The following is a 25,492-nucleotide window of genomic DNA, read 5'->3' as shown; positions in this document are numbered from 1 at the left end:
GTTGGATAAATCTGCCCGGTGATCATCCCTTTTCTCGCTGACTTTTAACTTTGAACTTTTGTTTGCGAGTGAAACAACTACACAAGCGAGTAAATATTTGCGGGTTTGCTCGATCCTTTTAATGCCGACCCTCACTGACATCACAGTGCTTCTCCTCATCCTCCCCGCTCTTCGCACGCAGGCTGATATTTGTATTGCATCTAATTGCATTAGGTTGCCTCCTCGTCTCTTCGCCATCAGTGATTGGGATGAGTCAGGCAGCTCCACTGAGAACACTGACTGAACCTTGCTCTGCGTCTCTACCGGGGAATACAGAGCTCCCATTCTGAATATGTAATATCTGCACAATGCAAACAACATACTGAGCGACAGACCCCGGTGTCATTCGAGCCTGTTGGCTGATCTAAATCATGCCCATATATGGCCTGGTGTTCTAGATGATGCTTGTAAATATAGTAAGGCATCTGGCACGGCACCTGCAATCCATCTGGCTTGGCATGATAAAAGTGCCGCAAGCGATGAAGGATTAGAGTCCTCATGATGTCGATGACTCGGGAGCAACAACGCCAAACAACCCAACACGCCACATTCATGATGTTTGGTGTTTTTTTGCAGAGGTGTAAATTATGATAAGGAACATATGGATACATCACATGGCATACTACAGCTTACGCTTGCTCCAGTTCACTCCAATTAAATCTGCCTCTCATGCTCTCGTTCCTTATTTGCTGTCGATTTCGGCACGACAGCAGAAAGTCGTTTGGAAGGCCATCTGGTGCAGCACCTTTCGCCCTGCAAAAATATGTCTCCTGTTATTGGTAATTGCTGCCCTCGTTTACAGTATGCAGCAGTACTGTAGAGGCAAATGAGTGAAAGTTCAGACATCATCGACACTTGATGCCATATGTTTGTCGCTTTTAGGAAGTTAATCGTATCTACAGCAGGCTTCAGCAGCAGAAAGTGGAAATATGTACAGCATTTTTTTTGACAGACACAGCATCCCCCGTTGGTTTGCGGAGCATTCAAGCTATGGTCATCTTGGTTTTTCAGCCCTAAAGTGAGATTATTTGGACAAGAGGGTAGTATGCTTGATCAGCAAGGTGCATCCACTGCACAGCTATAGATACAGGCTAATTAGTGCTAGGATAAATATAAAAAATGAATCTATGTATGCTCTTGTCCAAAATATAGGGGTTTGAACTAGTGCTGGAGTGTCACAGGTGATAATTCAAATCTAAGAGGATTAATTATGCATAACTTTAAGCCTAAAGTAATTTAAACGGGTGAGATATATAAGATTCAGACTGTTATTCAGACTGTTATGAAGTGCAAAATGAGCTAACAGACCAAAATGTGTCATGTAACAGGCTGTAAACACATTTAAGACTGCTACAAAGTTAGGTGTTTTAAAATAGGACCAAATGGGGATTGACTTGCTTTTGGAGCCAGCCTCTATTGGCCTTTAGAGGAACTGCACCTCAACTTTCAGCAGCACTTTAGTGTTGTGTATTTCACACATAATGATGGTTATTTTCACTGAACCGCTCCAATTAAATGAGCATCTGTGCTTATAATAGGGCATTCTTACATTTTTGTGGCTTTTCCTGAGCAATAGATCTGACTACTTCATCCACCGCTGGTCACAGCTCAGCTTTTCTACCTGCTCACAATTTATACAGAATAAAGTCAGTGCTCAGTTCTTCCTATCAAAGCTATTCTCGGTGATTGCCGCTGAAATGCAGGCGAGGCCACAAAAGGTGAAACGAGGCAGAGAGCCATTTGGTTTCACATATGAAAGGTGACTTTTTAGACGCTCTGTGGCATTTATATTTTATTATACTTCTTCTCCACCACATTTCAGAGGGAAACAAAACGTTTTCCTCTACATTTATATGACATCCTTCATTATGAGTCCTTTTTTTGCACACAGTATATAAAGTAGTTAAAATTAGTGCCACCTTGACAAGTCTGTTAGCCAGCTCCTTATGTAGAATATTAAAGTAAGACGTTTTACTTCTGTAATTTCAACTATTCTCAGCCATTTTTCAAGGTGTTGACTTTCTGCTTGTATTATTTTCTCATTTTGTTTGATTACCAGACCAGCGATGGCTGAGTTGGTGACACCTGAGTGTGAAATCAGCTCTCACGCTGCAGCCAATATCTCATGAATTTGCTTTTTTTTGTCGAAACGTTGATTTTTTTGTTGTTGTTGTTGTCTGTGGGTCCTTTCTTCTATCTTTAGACAAACTTCCATTGCCATTTCTCAGATTGTGCATCCTCGATTTCTTTCGGCACCTTCTTTCGTCCACAGGTCTGAACAGAGGAGACAAGAAAGAGACACAAGGGGAGCAAAGTAAGGCACGTTTGTGCCTTATAGTCTCTGCAAACTGCTAGCCTCAGATTCTTGAGAGCTTGTGTGGTCTTCTGCTGCTGTAGCTCGTCTGCTTCAAGGTTTTATGTGGCATTCAGAGATGGTCTTCTGCATACCTTGATGTTATTTAGTGTTCATTAGTAACTCCTATGAGCTTGAAGCACTTTGGAACTTTTCTCTGTAAATCTGTAATTCTCTGAAAATCCCAGTTGCCCATCTCACTCCAAGAACCATCCCATAAGCTCAACATCACTGAAATCACCTACATTCCCCATCCTGTCTGTTTTGAGCTTCAGCAGGTCATCTTGACCCCGTCTACATGTCTAAAGGTCCTGAGCTGCTGCCACATGATTGGCTGATTAGATATTTGCAAAAACACTTCCTCTCTTGGACGCCTACCAGGCGAGAACCTTGTTTCTATTTTCTGAACTAAGCGATTTCTCTCATACTTCCGATCTGCTTCCAGAACAAAACGACTGTGTTAGTGAAGAAGTTAGTGAAGATGAACTCTGCTTATAGAGCTTACTGCTCTTGGAAAAGTCTGGAGCACAGTCTAATGGTCGTCAGATCACATCTTTATGATGATGTATATATGAGGGTATATGGGGAAACAGTTAATGAGCACTTTAGCAGTTGAACCTTATGAAGTGACTGTATATAGGACAGTTGAAAATGACAAGGATGCAGCTGTGCATCCTCAATCATTGCTCTTCCAGCAAGCTGTCCTTCAGATGCGTTTTAAGAATTCAGATACTTTTTCTTCTCTGTTCTAATCTCTGTCACAATAAGGTTGACTACGGGGTCACGAGCAGAAGGATGGGGAAGACGAGGAAACTGACTTTCGTAATATAGCTTTACGCATGACTATCAAAGTTAGCATGTTTGCTTTAAAAGTAATTAATAAAAGCCTTTGCTGTGATTTGCAGCTCTGGTTGCGATGCAAACCTGAGCACCGCACCATCAGTTTGAGGCAGATTTTACAGAAACTTAAAAAAAGTTTACTAATTGAGAGACACATAAATTTAGCCGAGGACTGCAGAAGTACATCTCAGAATATGCAAATCTGTCTATAAACATGCAGAAAGGGTCTGTGGAGGTAAAGTCGAATGAAAAGCAGCCAGTTTGAAACAGATGAGCGCACGCTGCAGAGTTCCAAGTCGAGACATCTGTATGTGTTTTCGTATCGGATGTGCTTGTTTGCTGTGATGTATTTATGAGGATGTGAGGGCCCATGTTGTTGGCAGACATTACAGAGAGGGGGGAGATTTCACTGGAAACGAGTGTGATGGAAAACAGTGCATCATTTGACCTCTAATGAATAGATAGATGAGACGAAATGCTGATTCAATCACTGATAGGTTACACTTATAAAGACACATGGAAGTGGCCACTGCAGACTTCCTTTGATTGGTTAAAATCCAGCTTCTAACAATAGTATAGCTTTTGCAATAAACTCTCTGCAAGTGTTCAAATATTGGCCAAGAGTTACACGTGGCATAATTCAGTGGACTCCAGTAACTACCAAGAAACCCGCCGACATTTGGTTACAAGTAAAACGAGAGAATTGCGGTGGAACAGCAGGTTAAACCTTTTTGCTGCTTAAATGTTTCCAGTGTATAGGAGAAGATTTATATTCCTCTTTGATCTTCAATGAGCTCTGTTTTATAAGAACTGCAGTGCTTCCATGTCTCCCCTTTAAGGTGCAAGAGTACAAGGGTTTCCATTAAGAGCTGTGAGGAAGATAATAGTCATACTTTCTTGTAGCCTTTGTGTTGTCTGTCTGCAGAAAGCACAGGCACCCAGCACAGAAGCCAGTGAAATAAACACTTTTGAAAGGGCAATGACAGAATACGGCCTCAGCACCAAACTGAAATAATATCCATGATTTAGTGCAGCCTAATCAGTGAATGGTGAAGATCTGTCAAACTGGATTTCCACATATGCAAAGTTTAAAACGTCAATTAAGGATATGAAAATGTTTCGTTTCAAGCTAATTAAAGTTTTTAAATGAAGTTTAAGGATGCTTTATTTAATATTAATTAAACAAAATTAGTACGCTTTCAAGCTTTTTCTTTTTTTGTAGTTAAGGATATGAATTGAGAGGATTTCATTTTCAGCTCGGTATTCCCCTTGCACTGTCTAAAAAAAGCAGTTTTAACTGCTCTCCCTTGAAGGTCACCCATCCTTTTAAACCGTCTTTCTGCTGATTGGCTGCCCCTCCTAAACAACAAGATTGAACAGCAAGTGGGTGGGCCTTATGTGCCAACAGCCAGACCTGTGTGCCTGAGATGACCATCCACTGGCATCATGCAGAGTCGGGAGTAGAAAAAATGGCTGAGGTTTTGGCTTCTGCTTTTCTGCTAATTTCATAGACTTAATCACTATTTTTAAGTGATCAACAACATAAATCAACACCTGGCAACAGTGGGAAGGAAAATCTTCCTTTTAACAGGAAATAACCTTCGGCATAGTCAGGCTAAGGGCAGGGCAACCGAAGGTTCTTTGCTGTTGAAAGGGAGTTTTACCCTTTCCACTGTTGAATGTTGGGATTTTCTCTGTATTACTGTAGGTTCTTTTACCTTACAATAGAAGCCACCTCTAGCCAACTGTTGTTGTGCGTTGGCTCTATATAAAAAAAAACAGAGTTGAATTAAAAATGAAATTGAATGTGCTGCGACCGGTTGCGAGCGAGGGAAGCGAAACAAGACAAAAGAGACATCGCAGAAGAGAGAGATTGATCAGGCCAGTTAGTGATATCTCCAAATGGCCTGATTGGTCTGCTCCAGCTGCTGAAGCATAGAAATAGAACAGATAGATGTTAGATAAGTGAGTAAAGCAGCATTTAAAATTAAATTCACGACTCTCTCCCCAACTCATTTAGCTAGGCGCTACAAAATAACTTACACAACTAGCTACCCGTGTGACCAAATGGCGAGGCCTGCTTCCAAGAAGACATTGTATTTCACTCTTCAAACTGCTGAGTTATAAATCTTCACAAGCTGAAACTACATTTGAGATAAGCCATGAAGCCTGTTGCATGAAGGCACAAAAGGACTGCACACAATCTGTTTTTTTGTGCACTTTCCTTCACCGTGTGGGCTGGGTCATGGATCTGTGGGTGACATTTGCAGATAGGCAGTTAGCTCAGCCATTTAATCATTTTGACCATTTTACTGCTAATTTGGTCTGAGTCCCAAGTCCATTTATTCATTATTGATTAGAGATTAAATGTCTCTGTTGCGTAGCTGTTGGAGCACTCAGTCATCCCCCCTCTGATGAAATGCTTGTTACGTCTGTGTATTTGACTCAGGGGCTTCTGAGTTTTCTTGTGTACGTGTGCTCACCTTACAGTAAAGCAAAGTAAGCAGGAGACAAAAAAACACTCAGCCAATCGCTGGCAGCCGCCTGTTGCCATGGTAACTACCTGTTAATATTCCAGCAGAGTTTTCTCTCTGACAAGGGGAGAGCGCCACTTTCTCGCTAAGGAAAAATCGATTGGACATTCCTCCGGAAAAAAATAAGCAGGCTGCGTCAGGTGGCCGCCGCTGCAATACCTGCACGTCTGGATGTTTCACAGCTTCGACGACCTTACCGACCTTGACTTGCACCTCAGAGCAGCAGAGGCATCCGGCATGTCACAATTAGTTCTCTCAATTGTAGTTTTTCTTTGGCGTACAGTTCTCCTGAGGAGGCTCTTGAAAGGTTGGGCATTATGGAACTGAGCAATCTTTGCTCCTGAGGGTTAAAACCGTTCAGGCGGGATTTGCTGTCTGTCATATAAAAGGATGGCATTGATCATGAATCCCATTATGCCCTGGGATTGATCTCAAGCGGCCCAGACTATTGCTATCACTAAAAAGACCTTGTCTTTAACATGTGTATGTAATTAACGGCTGTATAATGAGCCATTAATTACATACACAGGAAGGCACTGGCTCATGTTGACTGTTAGTCGATGTTTCTGTTCCTTAATTATGAATATTTTCTGATTTCTGTCTTTTGCGCAGGGTCATTCTTGTTTGGACGGATAATCAGTTCTGAAGATGTCACCCTGGTGTTTAGGAAATTTTTATCGTGCAGCATTTAGAAGCAGAAAGTGGAACGATTATTAGCAATCAGCTTTCTCTGCAGCACATGTGCAGTTTTAAATGATTCAAAATAGAAGAAAAGAGGCACACAAGGCTGGCGTAGAGTTTAATGTTATATAATAATGTTTTGGGGGATTTTTTTTTGCCAAAACTGAGTAAAGTCAGCAGCAGAACTGCAGGAAGCCGTGAGGCATTGCCTGTGGCTTGGTGAGAAGACATAACAAGGATAACAAGACTTATTTTTTTTCTTTTTTTTGAGTAATGCACAAACATAGAATGTTTTTCCCCCCCTTCATGTTACAGCGAACAAGTGTCTGGTGCAGAAAAATAGATCCAATTTAAAATGTCAAGGTGTGCTATTAAAGCTGCGGTGTTTTTCTCAGAGCTCTGTGCAAAACACTTTGTATTGTCACCTGTGAAAACGCTGTGACACGTTTCTGAAGTTGGAATGAAAGTCTCCGGGGTGCATTTTGGACTTCAGATTTTATCCCTCTGTGGATGTAGTGGATCTGGACAATTCTTCAGATTTCTGTCGGGGTTATTTGGTCCCTCTGAATCAGATTGTTGCATGTCCCTTTCAGCAGAAGGCTCACATGTGTCCCTGTTAGATCAACTAGTTTAAAAACCATGTGACCATTGCTGGAACTTTCCTTTCAGGAAGCCACGAATGAGTGATTTTATTCCTTTGTTCCCAGAAGAACAAGTGGAAAAAATGTTAGCTTGCACACTATACTGACAAAAAAAAAAGAAAAAGAAAAGACAAACCTGTCAGGTCATGCTTCCATTCACCTCCATCAAGGTTCAGTACACATGATCTAAGGCTTAGGAACCTTCCTAGAGAGAATTGAGACTCAGTGTCTCCTGCAATGTGCTGCTTTCACGGTGAGCTCACTGCCGTCTGCAGACTGTAGCTTCATATTTAATCCACAAACATGAGAGATATTGATTCTTTCATCTTGCCTTCTAGCAACATGCTTTGCTAAAAGTCACGCTTTTCCCTTATGGCGCGATATTCAAGCTACCATGCATGCATTATGGAGGGAAAAATCTTTTGTCTTTGCAGCACTTTTTGAGCTCTTGAGGCTTGTTGACATAGTAACCACTCACAGGGCTGCTTTAGTTTTCCTGCTAATTGCTAAAAAAAACAGCCAGTCTAATCGGTCAGTATCACTCTCAAACTTCCTCTCCTTCTGTAGGGAGCCGTCCACTCTACAGGGCTCACAGAGTGGCCAATCAGGTGGGATGCATACCACGAGAGCTCAAACACAAGGCCAAATTTCTGCTCGCCTCCTCCACATTTCTTGTCTAACTTTTCCATCGAATGTAGTAAAGCTATAAAGGACATGATTATTGGTACAGTAACAAAAGCTTTGTGATCTACATTATAGTCCTACTGGGTCAACACTATGCAGTGTCTGTGCAGGCTTTGGTTGTGTGTAGATAGATAGTCCATGTTGACACTAAAAGGGGTCTGAATTTGTCAGAATGTAGCCTCAAAACATCAGGTATTATTTTCATTGTTAATTTTTAATTAGCTTTTTTTCTTAATCTTTCTGCATTCAAATATAATGAAGAGGAAGTCTTGGTCAGGATATTCGTCAGCTACACTAGAAGTCCTAAAATATAGCCCGTTCCCCCACGAGGCAGCATACTATCCGGTGGGTGCCCAGATGTCCTGTCCAATAACTAAACTGCTTTTTCTGAAAGCAGTTAATACTCAGGTCCAACCCAGCAACACGTACAATAACAATACAGGAGCTTTCTGCATTTTGGCTCAGTGTTCCTTCAAGTGTCAACCTTTGAATGTTGTACTGGTCAGCAGCAGGAAGTCAGGTCAACACAATATGAACAAAGAGTTTTCAAAAAGGTTTCATTTGTTAAAGGTAAGTTTCCATCTCTGTAAAGGAACAAGCAGACACAGGACATACAGTACGGTGTCGTTTTTCGAAAGGTACCCAAAAACAGACAAAAATTATACAAGAATTACACAAAAAAGTAAAGAACATTAAGCAAGTGGACCTGTAAGAGGTTACCTGAACTGGATACTACTGCTAAACATCCAGACCAAAAAAGTTATTAATAATTTTACTAAAAAAAAAGTTGGTATCATAAATTTAGGGCCAGCATTGTCGAGACCAATACCAATACCATACTAGTACTTTCAACCTATAAAGGGAGCTTATGTAGGGGAGAGCAGTGTGTCAGGATTTATGAGATGAATCATCATCAATTTGCAAATTTGAACTCTCGTCCAATCTCAGTATCAGCGGTATTGATACCATCGATATTTGGGTCGATCCAGCCATCTCTACTCGGCATCCTCTTTTATCAGTTCAGTTAGGGGCTGAAATAACAGACAAGCAACTCAAAAATAATCATTTAGATAATTAGTTACAATAATCATTTACTAACTAATCATTTTGAGTGCTACTTAAGCAAGTTGACTTGAATGTGATAACCATGTGGGAGAATAAGACCTCCATGTCTGACGTTTGTGAGTGTCCATGCATGGTGGTGGTTGTGGAAATGAATATCACATTCCCACTGAGGAAGATGGGTTTAGATACTGTATCCTGCTATGTGACGTGACTCTGCCATCACACAAAATTTGAACATGATATCTTCAACTGCGGATGCTAGAATGCTAACAGGCAGACAAACGAACAATACCAATAATGCAAACATTTCAAAATGTATACTCTTGTTCAAGTGCTGTAAATGTTTGTACTCTGAGGCTATCTGGGTCGAATTCAATCCATATCTGTTGAGGTGGACTTTAGATCCACCGGTGCGGGTCGAGGAAAAGAATGATTTTCATGGTATATTGAAGCTGTACGTGCCATGTCTGTGTGTATTTTTCGTGAAACACTGGTGACTGAACTCTATGTTCAAAGTGTCTGAGTCTGTGTTTCCATCACATTTGCCCGGCTTCCCATAGAGACAGACACCTGCTGGTCTTTGAAGGATCATGGGTGGAAACAAGAAGGTTCCTGGGGACGTTTCTGTATGGAGCTTGAATGTTTGACTAACTCTTTACGGTTGGTCACTTCCTCCCACAGTCCGAAGTATGCATTAGTTTAATTTTCTTTTTTTTTGTTTCTCTTTGTAGTGCTGTGGAGGTCATAAACGTGTAGCTTGACAGATGTTTTGACTTGATTACACACATTTTGTGTGTGTGTGTGTGTGTGTGTGTGTGTGTGTGTGTGTGTGTGTGTGTGTGTAATCACATAATATGATACCCCCATATACCAGTATCATTCACTAAGTGTTGCCAGTAGGAACAAAGGCAGAAGAATTTTAATCATAGTTTTAAGTTTGACCTTATTTGACCTTGAAGAAAAGGTCATAGGTCCAAAGTACCATGATTTTTAGAATCCCCATAGATTATTCTCTATATGTCTATATGTTCTCAATAAAAGCATGGTATTAAGAAACTCAGTCTTAAAAGCTACTGTATATATAGTGTCAGTGCTACTTTGACCTTCAGATAAGTCTATTAACCTTTAAGGAGAGGTCAGACGTCACATGTGAGATGATATTTTAAAAAACAACACGTGGCACACAAGAATTATAGTTTCTAAGTAATATGCATCCATGCAAATGCTATAAAAACACTGATAACTATAAATATTAGTTAGTATAGTAGTAAAAGTAATATTAGTTAAAGCAGAATAATAACAATTGTGCAGAATCTTTATTAATTGCTTTGTTCTAGACAATACCTTTTATTTTTTTGCTTGTTATTGAAGCCTGTTTCATTGCCACACTGTCAGCTGTTGTATGAGTTCTAAGCTCAATATTCTCTATATTATTTATGAGAACTTATTTTATTTATGAGGAGCAGTGGTATTTTCACGGGAATGACTGAGGGGATTTCGGTGCACCACATGGAGCTTTAAACTAGTCCCGTCGCCGTGACCCAGCATCCTTTTCATCTGCTCATCGGGCACGTGAAGAGAGGCAGAGAGTAGGCAGTGCAGGTTGTATCTGTTTATGTGGCATTAGACTGTTCCTAAAGTATATATATATATATATATATATATATATATTACTTATATAATTGCCTCAGAGGTCACAGAACGACGTGGTTGATGTGACATGGAAATGTTGTTTGTCATTTTTTAATCACAAACTTGTGTCAGCGTTCCCTCTTCCCTTCATCCTCTTCCCTGTTCCTCGCCTCCGAGGGGCCAGGCTGCCTTCTTTCTCACCTCTGATGTTTATTACACAAACATCACCCAGGATCAAATATTCCTACTTTTTTTTCCTATCTGGAGAAGCCAAGTGTTAGTGAGAGATAACATGTAGAGTGAGTGGGAGGTGGGGAAAGAGAGCGCTGCAGACTTGTTTATATGTCTTGATCTGACAGGATGAATAATTCAGCAAAGGACTCCCTGGCACCCCGGTAATATTATTAAAAGAATAGTTTGGGCAGTGGTGGGGGTGAAGTGAAAATGAAGATGGGAAGCCTTGATTACAGAGGGCACTGTGAATTATTCAAACCTATACCTCCACCTAAAAACACACACAAGTGCAAAATCTGCAGCTCAGGAAGCCATGAATGTCAATATGTTTTTTTCAAGAGATTTCCCTGCTTCAATCTGGACAGGAGTAGGACAGACAGCTTCTCTCTTCCGAAAAGCCTGAGGAATCCCTGCTTTTCTGTAGTTTTTATGCCACTTTTATTCAACTGATATGTTGTTTACTCTGCAGTTTCACAGACCTTTATAAAAGCCATCCCTCTTGATCCATGTCTTCTGCTTAGAAAAACATTCGTTAGTTTCAGTCTAGAGATACAAATTCAGTCATGTGTTTATCATCTTCATGGAGCAGACTTTAAGCTGCTTTAGTCAGTGGTTTTACTTTCCCAATTGGTGGTTCATTGTATGTAAAAGTCATTTTAGTGGCACGTCCATCTGTGCAGTTCCTTGAGGCTCCATGAAATCTCTTACCCTCTTTTATCTGATCATTTGAGATTGAAGGCAACGTTATAGTGCAACCCTGTTTTCAACAAAGCTGAAATGCACGGAAAATGTAGATTAAAACAGAATTCAATGATGTGCAAATGGTAAAAGGACAGAATATTACTTGAAATGAAGCACCACGTGGCAGCATCATCCAGAAAGCTGGAACAGGAGCATGTTTACCACTGTGTTGCATCACCTCTTATTAAAAAAAAAACCAACTTTACAAGTTTAGAAAGTGAGGAGAACAATTGCTGTACTTTTGAAAGAATGTAAGAATGTTTTAAAATGTTTTACTTCAAGCTTTTTGTCTCATAATGCACCCATGGGTGAAGGGTATGGATTGCAGACAGAGTGCACAGACTGCTTTATTACAGAGCTGTGCTCTTGTTGTAATAGGTGATTAAGGTTTAGCATTAGCTTGCTTAAATCAGCAGGATCTTACCTGAGCAAGATGCCTTCAGGAATGTGAAAGTTAACCATACCATGTGCACTTAAACGCTGTATGCTGTCATAACGTCATGGATGCTGTTTTTCTGGTGTGCACTTATAATAAGCTAGATGCTAATCTTGTCTTTTTCTTTATATGGTAGCATTTTAACTGAAGTTCACTGGACACTTTATTAGGTTGAGCTCCAGCCTTGACCAGACTGGAGCACCTAATGCCACCAGAACAGCTTTGATTCTTTGTGACGTTGGAAACATTCTTCAGAGATTTTGCTCCATATTTATACAGTTATTCCAGATTTTTCAGCTACACATCCATGATGCAATTCTTCCATTCGACCACATCCCAAAGATGGACTGTTGGGTTGAGATTTGGTGACTGTGGAAAGCAGTGAACCAGTAGAAAAACTGGTCTGAAATACTCAATTCAAAATCTTCCCCACTCTGTTTGGTGTTAACTTCAGCAGGTTGCCTTAACTGTGTCTACATGCCTAAATGGACTGAGTTGCTGTCATTTGATTGGCTGTTTAGATGTTTGTGTTAACAAGCAGTTAAAGGGGTGCACATAGAAGGCCCAATTTTCTACTTCTTCAGTAATTGTTTCGGTCGTTCCAAACAAGAAACAGCACCGATCGCACATCTCGTCCCAACTCTCACCAATTATAAATCATTTCCATTAGCTCTGTAATAAACACCCATTAGTTAACAAGTCTACAGCAACTTAAAATATAAAATCTCATGTTTAATTTTATGCCAAAGGTAATTTTATGCCAAATGTTGACACTACATTAGGATCCACTATACAAGAGAGTGACTTGGCTGTGTTATGTACTACCCAACCACATCTGAAGGAAAAAGTGTGTGGCCAAACTAACAGGCAGGGTGAAATCTGCTTTCAGAGCTCCTCTGGTGCCACCCCTCTGTCTCAGTAATCTCTTTGCATGAAATTTGTGGCTTTTCCCAAAGTCATGAATTTTACAAATGAGGTCCACCGTTTCAGACAACCGTTCCCCTTAAGTTATTCACAGTGGTATACACAACAAATAAATGACTGTTAGGGTGACAGTTGTGGATAAAATACAATTAAAAATGCTTCAAAGAGCAGTGAGTTAAATATCTGCACTCATAGAAAATGATCTCAAACACTTAAAACTGTGAACACCATATGTACTAACAAACCATTTTAAAGAGCTTTTAAATGAGCTAAGTGTGAAGCAGCTGCTAACTACACCTCACCATATAGCCAGCTTTCAGCAAATCATTCATTTTAGAGGAGTCTTTCATTTCTTTGGATTATAGAAATTCTTTATTGCTGCAGATCCGGCCACGCTTTTTTGTTTTAACATTGAGGATTTCCATTCGAGACACACCCTAATACCAGCTGCTCCATTAATACTGCTCAGTGGTTAAAACAGCAATGGAAAAAGCTATTAGGAAAAAAATCATGTAGACCTCCCCGGAAAGGCTGTGGGAAGAAAAAGGAGCAGGACTGGGACTGGGGAATACTGGAATTCTTGGGTTGGACACTGTGGGAAGAGGTGATGGTGGGAGGAATCTGAGTCTGGAGAGGTCTTTTCTGTACAGGGAAAACTAAAGAAAGCTCGTGAACTTGGTGCACTGTGTCCACTGTGCGAGGGTTTTTTTCTCTTAGCTGCCGGCATCAAACATAGACAAATTGTCCACATTCCTCCATGTTGTAATTACTGTTCTTTGAAAAATGGCATATCCCACTGTGCTGTGTCATTAGGATTAGCACCCGGCGTGGTGTTGCTTTCCATTCTATTGTAGCAGAAAACTCAATATCCAATCTGTCACAAGCCATTCTTTGCAGCTACACAATGCCTGGCTGCAATAACAGCTCCTAAATGGATTAATTCTTGCTAGCGAGCGTAATCTGCTACCATTTGTTTTCAGCAGAAAAAAAAAAAGAAACACACCTGAGATCACGACAAGGTGATTTAGATGTGAATACTTGAAGAAACAAATGTGGCTAACAGACGATTCAGTTCAATTAGAGTTTGAAGGTTGAGGTAAAAACAAGAAAGCTTTGTGAGCTGTGAGGTTTTCAATGCAAATAAGAAGAATCATCACGTACAGTATGCCATTAACCCGTGACTCTGTCCCCATGTTTAATCATTTAGACAAATGTTTGCTCTCTGGCTGCAACATGAAAGTGGTTTTAATCGCACAGCTTCCCAGTTCTGTGCAGAATATTTATCTCAAAGTGCTGATTTGCATTTCTGCTGCTCCTCTTGTCTTTCTCTAGAGTTTGCATTCCCCTGTTACTTCTTGTCTGTGATAAATCTGGCATCAGCAGAAAGCTGATGGGAAAATTACCAGAAGAAGAAGAAGATGTATGAGTTGTTGTTTTGCCATTTTTTTTTAAATTTCCTTTGTTTTCTGTGCCGTCTCCAGGTGTGCTGAGCCTCCCAGAGAGTCTGAACCTGCACAGGGACCAGCAACGCTCGGGGAGGGGCAGTGAAGGTCACGGGTACACCCAAGCCGAGCTCCGGACCCTGGAGCAGTCCCTGCTCGCGACCCGAGTGGGAAGCATTGCGGAGCTGAGTGAGTGTGGTATTTTTTTATACACAGAACAAACAGTGAGAGCACACTCAGCAGAGTTCTAACCAGGTGGGAAAGAAGGTTTCACTAGTCTCGCATTATGAAAATCTCAGGATTTTACTTATACCTAAAAGTCTGCTCACAAGACAATTGAAATGCATCTACAGTTCCAGAAGAAATTGGGACTGACAAGGGTCTTTTAGATACTGTGCTGTCAGGCGAAATAAATATTTTCATTAGAAAAGTTATTTTTTAAATGTGTGACTTTATAATTCTCTCGTGTTATTTTGGAGGAATTCTGGCCCACTATTCTTTACACTGCCTCAGTTCATTGAGGTCTGCAGGCATTCATCATGCAGCTTTCTTAATGTCTCTCCACAGCATTTAAGTCGGGTTGAGGTCTGGACCCAAAGTGTTGCAGTGGCCCAGTTAGATTCTGTTCTTTTGCAGCCATTCTATTGTAGATTTATTTCTTTGTTGGGGATCATTGTCCCGTTGCATGACCCAGTTTCGGCCAAGCTTTAGCTGTCAAACAGATGGCCTCACATTTGACTCTGGAATACTTTGGTATACAGAGGAGTTCATGGATGACTCACTGGCTGCATGATGCCCAGGTCCTGTGGCCAAATTTGGTTCTCGTCTGTCCAAGGACGTTGTTCGAAGACTCTTAAAGTTTATTCAGATGGAAATTTGCAAACCCTAGCTGTGCTGCCATATTCTTTTTAGACAGAAGAGGCTTTCCTTTGCAGTCCTCCAAAGCAGCTATGCTTGTTCAGTCTTTTTATAACAGCACTGTCAAGAACTTTAAATTTTATCACGCAAAATGAGTCTGAGAAGCAGCTCTTGGGTTTTCTGCAGTTTCTCTGAGCATTGCATAGTCTGACCTTGGGGTGAATTTGCTGGGACAGCCACTCCTGGGAAGACTGTTAAAACACAACTGTGTTAAGACACAGCTGAATCATCCAGACCTGCAAACTGGCAAAAGCCTGGCTGTTACTTACCCTCTTATTTTGCGGTAGATGTGGGTCAAGGGGTAGAACAGGGTACCTACTAATCAGAAGGTTGGTGGTTTAATCCCTGGCTCAATGCCAAAGCATCTTTGGGCAAGACACTAAACCCCAAGATGTGTGAATGACAGATAGAAAGCATTTAGACAGAAACAAAGTGCTTAAGTGGATGACATATGTTGTATAAAGTGCTTTGAGTGCTCAGGTATAGTAGAACTGGACAGTAAAGATGTACTTAGTTTATGACAGGACTCCAGAGATTCCTGTCAAAACTCTTTTCACATGTCTGTAGATCAACTGCTCTGAAATTGAAAAGAAGCAAGTCTTGCAAGATGTTGGTATTCAGCTATTTTGACCTCTACTGGAGAAACACAAATATGTGCTGGACGCTCTAAAAAGTGTTTGTCCAGAATTTTGCTGGAGAAATGCAGGCGATTTCTCATTTGTCTTTCTGCACTGGACTGCAGAATCACGGAGCTTTGAGCACTTTACACAAGCTGTAGCTCGGCCTTAGTAGGTCTCACACTGTTAGAAGATACAGGCGGCAACGGGCTGTGTGCAAGATAAGTCAGAATAAACATAAAATATATGCTCATTGATCTCGTAGCTATAAAATTTTTATATGAAATTCTATAAATCACACATGCCTGCAGTAGGTTAGAGTTAAATCTTTTGAAGGTTTTCTCTACTTCTGTTTAAATTCTGTAGATTTAATTCTTCTATTGATTGTAAAATCGACATTAAATACTCAAATTTAAAGAAACTGAATACTGACTTATAATACTGTTGCACAGACACTATGTGTAAATCCTCTAAGTCCAGCATGCAGCATATTATAAATGTTGCAGTAATTGTTGAGCACATTAAAACCGATCTCTCAGGGACTTCCATCTGTGTCCATCTGCTAAATAGGCCCATTAGCGTGAAGGAATGCGATCTCGCTGTCCCTGTGGGCTGTCACGGTGGTCTGAGGTCGCCCGGCATTATGCTGCTGTCCCTTCACCGCTCACCTCATCCACCTCTCCACCCTCGCTTCCCCCTGTGACACGCTGCAGCCAGTTACTGTTTGATTACAGCTGTTCTAGCACCTGTTTATGAGTTTCCCCCCTCCGGAAACCTTTAAATCCAAGGTCACAGCCTCCGAGGCTTTTAACCTCAACTTGAAAGGAAGAGCTCCACCTTTAACTCCGGCACCTCCCCTGCCTCCTCCCCCGTCCTCGTCCATTTCACAGTCTCATATTAGATCATCCTGTCCCCCGCAGACGTTTGCACAATGTGATGCTGTATGTTTGTGTCCCGGGCGAGCGTTTGCTTCGACCCCCGCAGCACATTAAAAACAGTAAGTCACCGCGCAGCAGCGCTTCACACAGGAATTCAAGGTCTTGTTTTCAGCCTGGAGGCAGTTTGTAAAACATGCCGTCCTTCATCATCACCATAATCATCATCTATACTGGGATACAATCGACACAAGAGAAGAAAATGTTCTTCAGCTTGTTATAATAACACAAAAGTAATCCACTCTTCTACCACTGTAAGGGTTGTTTTTCAAACCGGCCTTGTTTGACCTTTTAGTTTACTTTCTCCCAGCACTTGTCTGACCTTTGGCTTTGTCAGGAAACAGCACCATTAATATGTATAACTACTACTGTTCAATAGTCACCGAGTGGTGGCATGCGGGTGGAGAGGACCCATATGAAGTCTGCAGGAAACTAAGAGGAGGACAAAAACAGGCCAAGGTCCAAAAACACTCCAAAAAGCAATAAAGTACTTGCAAAAATATGCTTACTAAAATAAGAAACAGAGAAGACTGTGAGTATACATAGATAATAAAGTAGGAATTCAGAAGGGAACAAACTAGGAAATGACTTGATTGCTTGACCAAAGAGAGAGAGAAGGAAGGGAAGAATAAGCTTATCATCTGATCAGGAACCATCATGATCTGTCATGATCTTTGATCTAAAACTTTACTCTCTCAGCAGTCTTAGGATGTTTTTGTTTTTTTTTAATTGTCCCCTTGTTGTCTGTGTCTCGCTCTAGTAATCTGTGTACCTTGTTATGTGTACTTCCTGCCTTATTCTGAAGAGGTACTTTACTCTCTACGAACCTGTGTTGTATTATTGTTATCTTTGGACTTGTCCCACTCTTGTTTCCCCCTCATTAGTGTCACATGTGTTTAATTGGTAACCCTGATTGTTTGTTATGTTGCCCTCCTGTCCTGCCTCTCTCTTGCTTGCTTGTGAATTACTGATAACTTTTGTTTGCTCTTATAATTGTTGGGGTTCTGATGACTTTTTGGATTTGACTTGCTAAACTCAGGAGCTTCTTTTGTTGCCATTATCCAGAGGTGGGACCAAGTCATTGTATTGCAAGTCTCAAGTAAGTCTCAAGTCTTTATCCTCAAGTCTCAAGTCAAGTCTCAAGTAATGTCAGGCAAGTCAGAGTCGAGTCTCAAGTCACTGGTGTAAAAGTCCAAGTAAAGTCACAAGTCTGAAATTTTGAATTTCAAGTCCTTTCGAGTCTTTAAAAAAAAACGAAAAAAGAATGTTGCAGTTATGCTAAATGTAAATATTAGACCATGTAATTTTTAAATCTGTGTTTTTCTCAACACATGACAAAATAGTGAACTTAGAAAATATACACAAATTGTGAAATTGCACCTCTTTAAAATGCAGCTCAATTAAACCTAGCTCCAAGAATAATTTTCACCGACAGTTCTGAGATAAGCCGCATGTTATTCTTGGATGCGCTTGTAGGACCGGCTTTAAAATCGCATGACAAAAATATCATACACATTAAAAAAAACTGCATCACCAACGTAGCCTGGACAACATTTGCTAGTTAGATGAAGTCAGCTATCTCATCGTAGCATATTTATATGCATATTTATAATCATACGGTTCTTGGAGTGAGTGCACACACTCATGAAGTTTAGTAACTTCCGGTCACTGCAACAAGCCCAGGTACAGTTTACCGACGGATGGGTACAGGACCTTGAAATGCACCGTGTAGAACGAAAGACCATCGTACGTATCATAAGTTTACCAGTCTCACAAATCGTCGTCATAAATACACATTCCTTAACCGTTTATTAATATAACCTTTGAGCTCAACGGTAATTAATTAGTAGTGGAAATAATTTCTGGTACGCGTTACAGAAATGTAGCAGTGACAATAATACTGTATGCTGTAATCGCACTGGGCAATTAGTGATACAAAACAACTGTTTTATCCTGTGAATAAAAGTATGTTTTTGTCAATGTACCATAATAACAGAAGCGAAACACAATATTGTGTCAGGACAATTCACTATTTATGCACAATAAACAAAGGAGCATAGCGCGACAATTTCTGTTCAGCGTCAGACTTGCTTGTAACCTATATCACCAATTATGTTATGAAAATGACGCATTAACTACAACAGAAGACTGACCTTTGTGGAAATGCTTGGAGCAGACTAACATGTGAGCTGGAGTGTTCTGGGACGTTATATTTGGTCTTTGAATGGCTGCGATCCAGGCCATCCGTCGCCTCTTTGTTACTTCGGAAACATGGCTCGAACAATTTCTCTTCAACGACGTAATCCGATAACAACCGATTTCTTTACCCGTCGGCTTCCCGTGGCTGTCATGCGACCGGCTATTGCAGTTAATAATACAACAGCTTCTTGACATTTTTGTGTTTCTTTTTATCGCTGTATAACTGATTTCAATTAAAAGCCTGCGTGCGCTAGTACCTCTTGCCACGAGTTCCCAGAATCCTTTGTGGTTCTACCCCAGAATGACATCACATTTTCAATCTCTATATGCATGTTACATTTTATATTTGGGGTGAAATATCAAGTCTTTTCAAGTAAACCGGTTCAAGTCCAATTCAAGTCCCAGGTCATTGGTGTAAAAGTCTAAGTCAAGTCACAAGTCTTACAACATTTTTTCAAGTCAAGTCTAAAGTCATAAAATTAATGACTCGAGTCTGACTCGAGTCCAAGTCATGTGACTCGAGTCCACACCTCTGATAGAAGCCACTAGAAACAAACTATTCCAGCCTAATTGATGACATTTATGGCATTTGTTTTCTGTGCTGACTGATATGCTGCTCAGTGCTTTGCTGCCTGCTTTTAAATCAGATGTCACTCTGAACATAAACACAAGCTACATGTGATGTCTCTGATGTGTATCTGTTTCTACCCGTGCTGATGCTAGCATGACTAAAGCTAGCCAAGCAGCAGTAAATATGTGAAGCAAGGCAGAAGGATATACTCATCAAACAAACAGGATCATAAGAATATAAAACCACGAGCACTACAAATGTAACAGAAATATGTTGACATAAAATGGCATGTTATTTGAAATCTACACGAAACAATGACACAACTACTTTTTTTCAATTTTTTCAATTTATTTATTTTTTACCAATTGTCCAAATTAGTCTGTGATTGGCCTTAGTGTGACAGAAATCATATTTATATACAACTAAATATGACTCAGCAAACATGTTTTAAATGGATGATTCCTCACTTGATGATGAATGATCCATTTCCATATTTGCTGAGTCTTAAATTTGATGTCAGTGAACTTTTCAGTGGTTGGTGTTAAAAAAAAGCCCCCAAATCCCCTATGAGCAAGCACTTGGCGACAGTGGAGAGGAAAAACTCCCTCTTAATAGGGAGAAACCTCTGACAGAACCGGGCTCAGGAAGGGGTGGCCTTCTGTCTTGACCGAGAGGGGTTCAAATGTTCACTGACAATTTAGTTGTATATAAATATGATTTTTAGGACTTGATGTTGACACCAATTATGTGAAATTGGGGACGCGCACAGTTCCGCTTCTTCTTGTTCTTCTTCTTCCTTGGCGGAATCTCTGGCAGGCTCTTGACTTCAGTCTTGAGTTCAGCCACCTTGACATTGAGCATTTTCTGTTTGTCTTGTACACTTTGCAAAGATTCCTGTACAGAAAATGCAGCTGACTCTTCTTTTTCTATCTTCTGTTGTTCTGTGGTGTCTTTTTCTTTCTGAGGCTCCTGCAGAGACCTTGCAGTGGATGGCCGTGAGTCCTCTTTTCCCATCTTCTCCTGTTCTCCAGTCTCGTTTTCTTTCGGAAGCTCAAATTTGTGCATTTCATTTGCAGCAGTGGAATTTTGTTCTTTGTGCTGCTGTGGGATTTTAAGTGAGGAAGCTTTGGCCCCTTTCAGCTCTGGCTCCAGAGACTCTAGCTTCAAATCATGAAGGGCCTTGTTGGGGCAGAGCTGGGATTTCAGGTCACTGATTTCCAGGTTGAGTGTCTCCTGCTCCTGCCTATGTTTAACGGCCTGCTCTTCAAGCTGATTTTGAGCTGCTAGGAGCTGTTTCTGGAGCATCTCAATCTGCTCTTGCTGAATCCTACATTTGAGCTCAAATTCAGCCTCCTTAGAGGACTTCAGTCCTACAGAGTCAGTGTGTGAAGCCTCTGTGGTTGGAGTGGCAGACTCCACACACTGCTCTGTGGTAGGGTGGCTGATTTGGTCCTGCAGGGTAGCAATCACCTCATCCAATATGACCATAGCTTCATTGTCACTCACGAGAGTGTCTGTCTCACTGATGTCATAGGTCTTATTACTAGAAGCCTCTTCCAGCTGCTCTATGAGGCCTTTGATCGTTTCCTCGTGATTTCGCTCGTTCTCGTTAATTTCTTCACGAAGTTTGTTCACCTGAAACTGGTGATAAGAGGCCCTCTTGTTTGCACCTACCATTTTACAGTAAAGGTCGTTCTGATGGTATTGGGAGGCTTCCAGTTGGTGTCTGAGAGCAGCAATCTCGTGCCAGGGATTAAACGGGGGTCTAAATGTGGGAATGGGTTGATATTGCCAAGTCCCTCCATTAGGCACAGGGTTTGGTCTGCTGGGGTTCTTCCCATTTCTCTCTCTCTCCATGTCCTCCTTTGCATTTGAAATGGGGAGGGATTCAGCCTTTTCTTTTTCAGGAGTGGCTCCAGTGTTTTTTTGCATTTCTTCATTTTTCGGGTTTGCTCCATCACCCGTGCTGTTTTGAGCTTCAAGAAGAGCCCGGGCATATGCCCGAGTAATTGCTCTTCTTGGTTCTTCAGCCACTCTTTTCTGTTTTTGCATTTTTTGTTTCTTTGGTTTCACAACCGTTTCCTTTGGTGGTTGTGCCACAGGAGACTTTTTAGTATTTGGTTGTGCGGCTTTATCAACCTCAGGTTTTGGTGTGATGACCATTTCTATTTTTGCTTCTGCCATTGTAGATGCGTCAGCGTGTGCGTATGCGTTTCTCTGCGTCCGCCTTGTCTTTGTTTTAACAACCAGGTTGCTTTGTGTTTCTGCCATCCGAGATCCACTAAAGTCGGTTGAACGTCTCCCCTATTTATAGGGTTTTCCAGTAGAATGTGCACTGTGACATCACAGGCTGTTCCTGTGATGCGCTGTTCCTTTGAAGTGCCATGATTGGAACAATTCAAAATAAAATGCCCACAAACCTAATGTAAAGGAAAGGCTTTTATTTTGTAGCACATACTGAATTAACACTATAAAAGCTACTCTACAGGAATTGCAGTAAAAAATAAAACAAAAGCAAAATATGTTTTTTAAATGGTTGTTAAAAAAACTAACCAAAGTAGAAGACAACTGTTTAGTGGAAAGTATTCGACATTCTAAAGATTCTCAGGCATAATAACTTCTTTCATAATTTAAACAAGGACAGGTAGAAAACGTTCATATTTAGTGAAAGATATTTATTAACATTATCCAATGAGAGTTACTGAATGTCTGTAGGCAGTGAGATCTTGGTGGTTGATGAGGCTACAGAATGTCATCTATGTTTTGTTTTAAATTCAGTTTCAATGCTGAATCTAAGAAACAACAGACTGCAGAGGGAGACTTTAATAGAGGTTTACTAACTCTTACTATCATATACATTGTGGAAAAATCTGTCTTTATTTAGCATAATATATTTGTTATAAGCACTAAATATGTTTTATGATTAACTGATGAACACTAACGTACCAAGCTGAAAATTCTGCTCACCAGTCAGCAGCTTATATTCACAAAAAACAGATAAATCTGCGATCCATGCAACTCTAACCAGCAGAGGTGGGACCAAGTCATTGTTTTGCAAGTCTCAAGTAAGTCTCAAGTCTTTATCCTCAAGTCTCAAGTCAAGTCTCAAGTAATGTCAGGCAAGTCAGAGTCGAGTCTCAAGTCACTGGTGTAAAAGTCCAAGTAAAGTCACAAGTCTGAAATTTTGAATTTCAAGTCCTTTCGAGTCTTTAAAAAAAAAACGAAAAAAGAATGTTGCAGTTATGCTAAATGTAAATATTAGACCATGTAATTTTAAAAGCTGTGTTTTTCTCAACACATGACAAAATAGTGAACTTAGAAAATATACACAAATTGTGAAATTGCACCTCTTTAAAATGCAGCTCAATTAAACCTAGCTCCAAGAATAATTTTCACTGACAGTTCTGAGATAAGCCGCATGTTATTCTTGGATGCGCTTGTAGGACCGGCTTTAAAATCGCATGACAAAAATATCATACACATTAAAAAAAACTGCATCACCAACGTAGCCTGGACAACATTTGCTAGTTAGATGAAGTCAGCTATCTCATCGTAGCATATTTATATGCATATTTATAATCATACGGTTCTTGGAGTGAGTGCACACACTCATGAAGTTTAGTAACTTCAGGTCACTGCAACAAGCCCAGGTACAGTTTACCGACGGATGGGTGCAGGACCTTGAAATGCACCGTGTAGAACGAAAGACCATCGTACGTATCATAAGTTTACCAGTCTCACAAATCGTCGTCATAAATACACATTCCTTAACCGTTTATTAATATAACCTTTGAGCTCAACGGTAATTAATTAGTAGTGGAAATAATTTCTGGTACGCGTTACAGAAATGTAGCAGTGACAATAATACTGTATGCTGTAATCGTACTGGGCAATTAGTGATACAAAACAACTGTTTTATCCTGTGAATAAAAGTATATGTTTTTGTCAATGTACCATAATAACAGAAGCGAAACACAATATTGTGTCAGGACAATTCACTATTTATGCACAATAAACAAAGGAGCATAGCGCGACAATTTCTGTTCAGCGTCAGACTTGCTTGTAACCTATATCACCAATTATGTTATGAAAATGACGCATTAACTACAACAGAAGACTGACCTTTGTGGAAATGCTTGGAGCAGACTAACATGTGAGCTGGAGTGTTCTGGGACGTTATATTTGCTCTTTGAATGGCTGCGATCCAGGCCACCCGTCGCCTCTTTGTTACTTCGGAAACATGGCTCGAACAATTTCTCTTCAACGACGTAATCCGATAACAACCGATTTCTTTACCCGTCGGCTTCCCGTGGCTGTCATGCGACCGGCTATTGCAGTCAATAATACAACAGCTTCTTGACATTTTTGTGTTTCTTTTTATCGCTGTATAACTGATTTCAATTAAAAGCCTGCGTGCGCTAGTACCTCTTGCCACGAGTTCCCAGAATCCTTTGTGGTTCTACCCCAGAATGACATCACATTTTCAATCTCTATATGCATGTTACATTTTATATTTGGGGTGAAATATCAAGTCTTTTCAAGTAAACCGGTTCAAGTCCAATTCAAGTCCCAGGTCATTGGTGTAAAAGTCTAAGTCAAGTCACAAGTCTTACAACATTTTTTCAAGTCAAGTCTAAAGTCATAAAATTAATGACTCGAGTCTGACTCGAGTCCAAGTCATGTGACTCGAGTCCACACCTCTGATAGAAGCCACTAGAAACAAACTATTCCAGCCTAATTGATGACATTTATGGCATTTGTTTTCTGTGCTGACTGATATGCTGCTCAGTGCTTTGCTGCCTGCTTTTAAATCAGATGTCACTCTGAACATAAACACAAGCTACATGTGATGTCTCTGATGTGTATCTGTTTCTACCCGTGCTGATGCTAGCATGACTAAAGCTAGCCAAGCAGCAGTAAATATGTGAAGCAAGGCAGAAGGATATACTCATCAAACAAACAGGATCATAAGAATATAAAACCACGAGCACTACAAATGTAACAGAAATATGTTGACATAAAATGGCATGTTATTTGAAATCTACACGAAACAATGACACAACTACTTTTTTTCAATTTTTTCAATTTATTTATTTTTTACCAATTGTCCAAATTAGTCTGTGATTGGCCTTAGTGTGACAGAAATCATATTTATATACAACTAAATATGACTCAGCAAACATGTTTTAAATGGATGATTCCTCACTTGATGATGAATGATCCATTTCCATATTTGCTGAGTCTTAAATTTGATGTCAGTGAACTTTTCAGTGGTTGGTGTTAAAAAAAAGCCCCCAAATCCCCTATGAGCAAGCACTTGGCGACAGTGGAGAGGAAAAACTCCCTCTTAATAGGGAGAAACCTCTGACAGAACCGGGCTCAGGAAGGGGTGGCCTTCTGTCTTGACCGAGAGGGGTTCAAATGTTCACTGACAATTTAGTTGTATATAAATATGATTTTTAGGACTTGATGTTGACACCAATTATGTGAAATTGGGGACGCGCACAGTTCCGCTTCTTCTTGTTCTTCTTCTTCCTTGGCGGAATCTCTGGCAGGCTCTTAACTTCAGTCTTGAGTTCAGCCACCTTGACATTGAGCATTTTCTGTTTGTCTTGTACACTTTGCAAAGATTCCTGTACAGAAAATGCAGCTGACTCTTCTTTTTCTATCTTCTGTTGTTCTGTGGTGTCTTTTTCTTTCTGAGGCTCCTGCAGAGACCTTGCAGTGGATGGCCGTGAGTCCTCTTTTCCCATCTTCTCCTGTTCTCCAGTCTCGTTTTCTTTCGGAAGCTCAAATTTGTGCATTTCATTTGCAGCAGTGGAATTTTGTTCTTTGTGCTGCTGTGGGATTTTAAGTGAGGAAGCTTTGGCCCCTTTCAGCTCTGGCTCCAGAGACTCTAGCTTCAAATCATGAAGGGCCTTGTTGGGGCAGAGCTGGGATTTCAGGTCACTGATTTCCAGGTTGAGTGTCTCCTGCTCCTGCCTATGTTTAACGGCCTGCTCTTCA

At 40.6% G+C, this 25,492-nt stretch overlaps 1 protein-coding gene across 2 annotated transcripts in view; it reads left to right on the top strand.

Annotated features, from left to right (window-relative positions):
- LOC309692194 (ankyrin repeat and BTB/POZ domain-containing protein 3-A) overlaps window positions 1–25,492 on the top strand; it is a 271,823-nt gene that overhangs the window by 149,510 nt on the left and 96,821 nt on the right. For both annotated transcript variants that reach the window (XM_082510454.1, XM_082510453.1), the window contains exon 2: window positions 14,286–14,435. In XM_082510454.1, coding sequence (XP_082366580.1) covers window positions 14,286–14,435 — 150 coding nt within the window. The remainder of the gene's footprint in view (window positions 1–14,285; window positions 14,436–25,492) is intronic.

Source organism: Aulonocara stuartgranti (assembly GCF_965226115.1).
Source record: "Aulonocara stuartgranti genome assembly, chromosome: 17".
NCBI lineage: Eukaryota > Metazoa > Chordata > Actinopteri > Cichliformes > Cichlidae > Aulonocara > Aulonocara stuartgranti.
Note: the sequence above shows the minus strand (reverse complement) of the source record. Positions and strands in the feature narration are given on the sequence as shown.